Source organism: Hipposideros armiger, unplaced genomic scaffold (genome assembly GCF_001890085.2).
Source record: "Hipposideros armiger isolate ML-2016 unplaced genomic scaffold, ASM189008v1 scaffold_2612, whole genome shotgun sequence".
In the NCBI taxonomy this organism is placed as follows: domain Eukaryota; kingdom Metazoa; phylum Chordata; class Mammalia; order Chiroptera; family Hipposideridae; genus Hipposideros; species Hipposideros armiger.
The window spans coordinates 1-6503 of record NW_017733929.1 but is presented as its reverse complement, the minus strand read 5'-3'; the positions used below and the strand labels follow the sequence as shown (position 1 = coordinate 6503).

The following is a 6503-nucleotide window of genomic DNA, read 5'->3' as shown; positions in this document are numbered from 1 at the left end:
GTACACACTTTATCGTACAGTAAGTAGTACCTAAGATTGGAGGAAATAACACAGATTTAGGACACATGCATACATAAATTAGGTTAGTGGTTCTATATGGAAATTGCTGGGACTTTAAAAAGCTCTGCATCCTTTGTCTCTCCGCACCTGCCACAGGACATTGATCCACATCTGAGAGGGCGTATCTCATACTTCACCCTGCCCTGGTGAGGGGCCCTACCTGCTGCTGTCATGTGAGGGCATGGGAGAAACAGGGTGGATAGCCTCTGACACGGGTGGCATCCACAGGAGGCCCAAGGAATCGATCGGGGAGAGAAGTGGAGGGTCTCAGACAAAGACATGAGGAACGTTTAAAGACAGAGCTAGGAAGAGGAGGCCCCAGAGAAGTCTGAGGAAGAAAGTAGGAAGGGGACAGAGGAGACCCAGAGGAAAGGGCAAAGGGATGTTTAAAAGAGGAGAGTCAAGAGTGTCAAATACAGTTGACCCTTGAACAACTTGGGGATTAGGGGCACTGATCCCCCATGCAGTGGAAAATGCACATATAACTTTTTTGTTTTGTTTTGTTTTATTAGTCAGTGAATCCAGAGTCTTTAAGTTTTATTAAGACACAAAGCCCATGGGAACTTTCCAGGGTCACAATAATTTATTACTAGCTAGAGTCCACATATAACTTTTGACTCCCCAAAGCTTAACTGCTAATAGCCTACTGCTGACTGGAAGCCTTACTGATAACAGAAAGTCGATTAACACATATTTTGTATGCTGTATACTATATTTTTATAATAAAGTAAGCCATAAGGAAGAGAAAATACATTTACGGTACTATACTGTATTTATCAATACTGTAAGTTTATGTCTGTTTTAGACCACATGGTTCATCTGTGAGTTTTCTCAAACTGTTTATTGAAAAATAATCTGTGTATAAGAGGACCTGAACAGTTCAAACCTACATTGTTCAAGAGTTAACTATACTTCAGGATGCATGAGTAGGAAGAGGGCACAGAAGTTCTCTTAGCTTTGGCAACTAGGGGACTTTAGGAAGAGCAATTGCCAGTGGCATTGTGAGGCCCACAGAGGAGTGGTTAGAAGCAAAGGGTCTGCCACTTACAGGCTGTGAGACCCTGAGCAGGTTACCTAATCTCTCTGAGCCTCCATTGCCCGCTCTGTAGCAGGGTGATATGATGGATGGCTTTCCTCTGGGAGCTAATGAGCAGACTGAGGGAAGTTACACACCTAGCCCCGGGCCCAGCACATACGAAGCTCTCAAGCTCTGCATGAGGCTGAGTGTTTTCCAATTTCTCTCCCTTCCTCTCCTCATTAATCGCAACAAAAACACCAGGGAGGAGGGGAAGCAGGGGTATAAGTAGGCACCGTCCTGACACAGACAAAGCTTATGGTTGGTGCTGCAGACAGAAGCCTCATTCCCCAACGCACACAACACACCACCCATACAGAGGCTTTATACAGCTCACTCACACAGACACCAAGATACACTGCCCGATCCCCAGCCTTTACCAGGGGCCTCTTCCAGCTGCCCTCCAGGGCTGGAGGCATGTCCTCAGGGTAGGGTGACCACCCTTGCAGAGCGTCTCCAAGCCCCTCATAACCCCAGGCCCTGGGGAAGGGGAGGAGGAGCTGAGGAAGGCACCCCCCGCCCCCACTCACCTCGGAGTTCTCCACCACCTTCTCCAGGTACTTGTTGAAGATGGAGTAGTCCTGCAGCTTGCTGCTCAGCCGCTGGTGCTCCAGCTTCAGGGCCGCCATCTCCTGCTTGGCCTTGGCCAGCTCCTGCATGCGCTGCCTCTTGAGTTCTCGCTCCTTGTTGGCTTTCTTCAGGGCTCGGATTCGTTTCTGGTCGTTCTCCTGGGGCCGGGGAGGTGGCACCTATCAAGCACTTGCCCTTCCCTCCCTAAGGCCCAGGCTGGTAGTGCCCCTACAAGGCCTCTGTTTGCTGAGCTCGGGCCATCCTGAAGACGGGCAGGGATCACTGGGGCAAGCAAGGAGGCCCAATTTTTCTCCCAATTTGGTACTTGGGTCTCCATTTCTCCAACTGTAGCAATGAGAGGCAGTAGCCCCCCTCTTCCTCCCAAAAGCTGGGGCAACAGCGTTTGAGCTATAGGAAGCTGAGATAGGAGATGGGCCTGATCCTGAGGCCTGGCAAGGCCATTCTGTAGAGCATGTGGCTAGTAGCTCAGACTGGCATCAGGCTCATGCAGGAGGAGACAGTGCAGGCAATTCGATGCCCAGAAAAAGACATGAGGCTCTGTTACTGCAATCAGGCTGACCCGCCACCCCCCCTTCTCCTTCCTTCTGCAAAACCCTCTCCTCAAGATTAGGGGACAAACCCACCCCTCACAATGAACTTGTGTGGCTTCTTTGCCTCTTCAGGGGCTCCTGTGATTCCACTGGATGGGCATGCATGGTGGTAGCATTTGGAGGATACTTGGAGGCATATGGAGAAGGCGCACGGAGGATTAGCACTGTGCCTGGGAAGCCCAGGAAGGGGGGGCCCTAAGCCAGTGGTTTTCAATTCCAACTGTACACCACAGTCCTCTGGGGAGCTTTTAAAAAATACAGTTGCTTGAGCCTGACTCATGCCTGCTGAAAGCAAGGAGAGGAGGGTCCCAGAGGTCTATATTTGTAATAAGCTTTCCCAAATTCTGACGCTGCTGGTCCTCTGGAAGTCATTTGGAAAATCCCTCATCCCCAAATCTTCTGCTGCCCCAACCACTCCATTAGTGTTTCCCTGGCCAGTAAGAAGGACTGGACCTCTGAAGAATATGCCTGGTCCACCAGCTTCCTTTCCCACCTACTTTAGGCGCAGAGCAAGACAGAAGATGCTTATGAGCAGGAGTCTCCTGTAGCAGAGGCCAGCAATTACTCCCTGGAGCTGGGCCAGGCCCTTCCTCCCTGGAGAAATCTGGATTTTAAAGTGGTTAACTCACTCCTCAATGGACCAATTGAGAGGAGTTGTCTCAGAATGGACTCGGTGCTTAGTCTTTCAACCACCCCCGCCCTGGTCCCTCAGTGCCAGGAGGGAGGAGTCGGGGGGAGGACTAAAATCCTGTCTGATTCATCTTTGTATCTCCAAGTGCCTAGCTCTGACTGTACGTTATTCATTCATTCATCATCGTCCATCCATTCATTCATTCATTCATTGGATACATTGTATGTGCCGGGTTATGGACAAGGATGTGGTAAATGGCAATCACAGCAATCTAGAAGGGGCAGAGACTGACAGGTGAACAAGAAATTACCAACAGCAATAAGTGGAGGCATAAAGGGAGAAGCCCCAGGCATTGTTGAGCATGGAAGAGACATCTAACCCAGGGTGAAGAGTCAGCAAAAGCAAAGAGAAGTGGAAGGAGGAGGGTGGGGGGACCACAGAGTGTGGGTGCCCCTGGCCTGCTGCAGCAAGCCACACCCCTTCATACCTGGATGAATTGCTCAAACTTCTGAATGTGGGCCTTCAGCTGGGCCTCCTTGATGCCCAGTTCCTCCCAGCGCAGGTTCAGGGTTTCCATTCTGCGCTGAAATGTCTTGGGGTGGGGGGAACAGGGAGGTCAGGAGAGCCCCTGACACAGGTACCGAGGAAGACCCCAGCATCCTCTGCCCCATTGCCTCTATCCCCAGGCCTCCCACTTTCCAGCCCATGCCTGGTTCAGAGAAGAGCATCTCAGGACACTGGTACCCCCAAGACTTGAATCATTTCTGTCTCCGCAGAGGGAACAAACAACCATCACACAGGACGCCTGGCTGTAGTCACTGCTACCCACAAAATGAAGAGCTGTCCTCAGACTCTCCCAGACCCTGCGGCCCTTCCCTTACTCCGCCGCCGTAATCCCCCACCTCCTTCTTCTGCAGCATAGCGTGGTGCATGACCTTGACCTCCTTTCTCTTCTCCAGTAGCCGGATGGATGGGGACTCTGGCTGCTCCTCAATGTTGGGGAATTTCCTGCTCAAGACATGGGCAAGAGGGGCCCGTGGGCACCTGGGGCAGGCTGGGACTGGGAGTAACCCATGGAGGTACCCATGGGGGGCAAGGAGATCCTGTCCCAATGTGAGTGAAAGAAATGGTGTGTTGAGAGGGAGGGAGAGCTGTGCTGGGTCTGGGAAGCAAGCTGACGCAGGGTGATAAGGGATGGGACCCGGGTGATAGGAGTGGATTGGTGCCAGGGTGATTTGGGGCACTGGGCTGTAGGAATAGGAGGGGAAGGGTTGGAAGGTGGGGCATGGGTGGGTGTGGGGGATCCCAGGCACGGGGGTGGGGGGGCCCAGACCCTCAGACACTCACTGCAGCAGTTGTAGCAGCCGCTCCCCATACTGCAGCCGGAAGTACTCAGCCAAATCTTCCTCCTCCATGATACCCAGGCTCATGGTGGCAGTGACCTAATTAATGGCCCAGGCAGCTGACACTTTACAGTGAAACAGTGGGTGGTAGAGCCACAGGTGGCTCAGGGGTGGTGGTTGGGCTCTCTCTTATCGCTTCCTCTTGCTTTTCAGGGTCCACAGAGGGTGTGTCTGAGAGACTCTAGGAAAGATGGCTGGAGGCAAAGAATCAGCACCTCAGGATAATGTGTTGGGGAGGTGAGAGCTGGTTACCTAGCAACAGGTTGCCTGGGTTCTATGGACCATACATGGAACCCAAGCTTTGCCCTCTGATCCCTTTCCCCATTGACCCCACTCTTGCTGGGGTCCTACTCTCTGCTCCTGCATTTATCCCTCAGGAACTTTGGAAAGAAGTTAGGCCTGATTAGATGCGGATACTCAGGGCTGTATGACAGGGTCTGGGTGTCACGGCTGAGAAAGGGGGTTTTGGTAGAGGGGTGTCCTTGGGAGGAGGCCCTGCCCCTGGGCCCTCCCTCCCCCAATCAGAGATGAGTGAAAGTGAGGGTGGGTACTGGGCCTGGGACAGATGGCTGAGAAGAAAAGGAGATGATAAGGAAGGGATGTGGGATGTGCTTCGCTGAGGCAGGGGTGGGGGTGGACAGAGCAGCCTGGAGCCTGTGGGAGGATGGAAGGGGGCCTGAAGTTGAGAACCCACTGATGGGTGAAGGATGTGTAGGGATGTGTGTGGGGGTGGGGTGGAGTGGGGGATAGGCAACAAGCCTGAGGACTAAAGAGGCTGCCCCCCACCCACGGGAATATGAAGGGGGGTCCAGGGAAAGGCCCCTTGGAGGATAACAGGGTCAGTGCCATCTTTTATGCTTGGCAGAATATTAAAATATGAAGAAATTCCAAACCATGGCAACATAAATGTCATATATTTTATATGTTGACTCTATGACGGCTTCCTTCCTTGATTCTCTCATTTGGTTTGAGGTCCAGCTTCTAAGTCTGAGACCCAGTGTATGAGGTGGGCGCCTTGGGGTTCTGGCCTGGAGGTAACTGCCCTCCGTGACCTTGGGCTCTCAGCTGCCCCGCCCAGGCTCCTGGGCTCCGCTCTGCGTTCTCTGCCTCCCCTGCCCAAGCCCACCGCGCGGCCTTGCTCCGTTCTCGGTCTGGGAGGGGGACCCAAGGTGGAGAGGAGGGGTCTCCGGCTGGGATGGCGTCCGGAGCTCAGCAAGCCCAACCCCTCTATATTGTCGGTCCTCTGGCGCCCCCTGCTGGTTGTCAGACTTCCCTAAATACTGGCCGGGGAGGAGTAGACTGGTGTGTGGGGGGGTACTGCCCACCCCCGTCCTCCCCCATTCTCACCCTCCAGCCTCCCCTGCTGAGCCGGCTGCTTCTACCCAACCCCACAGGCTCAGCAGAGGCCGCAGAACAACCCCTTACTCCACCCAGAACACAACCCCCATCCCCACCATGCCCACCCCACCCTAAACCCCTTAACCAAGAGACGGTTCCCCACCTGGAACACCCCGAAAAAACAGACCCAGCAAGGTGATAGCAAGAACTCCATGACTGTAAGCTCCTCAAGGGGTATGTTTCACTCTTGTTTATCCTTAGAGCGTGGCGCAGTCAATATGGGGTTTCCCTCCTTTTTTCCTGAGGTGGCTGTGTAATGCCAACCTTTGAGGACAAGTCTCTATTTCCCAAATCACCTATTTGCCCTGGCATATAGACACATCCTTGGTTGCATCTGTGGAATCAGGTGATCCAGGGCCAGGTTGGGTGCATACAGGTAGCTGCTCAGACATCCTCTTCTCCCGCCCGTGTACCCCTCACATCTGGGAGTCTTTGTTTTTCGTTTTTTCATCCCTTCCTCTGTACCTTGCATGAGCGTCACGAGAATCTTCATCCCCCTCGCCCACCCCACCACTCTGGGGTCTCACTGTCTTCACAAGGGCTGTCTGTAATTCACAGAAGCCCCCTCCTCTTCCTTCCCCTGGTGCTGGGGAATTGGGGGAAGGGGAACCAGACAAGTTGCTGTTGTTTTGTTTTTCAGTCTAGTTGTGGAGGACTTTTTGCTTCACTGGCCCGAGTTGGCACCATCATTGCGCTCTTCCCGGGTGAGGCAGATCAGTCGCCGGCTTCTGGACGGCCACTCACTGCGGCTGCTG

At 53.3% G+C, this 6503-nt stretch overlaps 1 protein-coding gene across 1 annotated transcript; it reads right to left on the bottom strand.

The window, feature by feature from the left end:
* Positions 1 to 1665: 1665 nt before the first annotated feature.
* LOC109378702 (coiled-coil domain-containing protein 42A-like) lies at positions 1666 to 4377 on the bottom strand (the record flags this gene model as incomplete). Its single annotated transcript, XM_019635002.1, has 4 exons — positions 4295 to 4377; positions 3850 to 3955; positions 3435 to 3539; positions 1666 to 1863 (listed from the first exon to the last, which is right to left on the bottom strand). Coding segments are annotated over exons 1-4 (492 nt in total), but the record flags the coding sequence as incomplete, so codon positions are not given.
* Positions 4378 to 6503: the final 2126 nt, after the last annotated feature.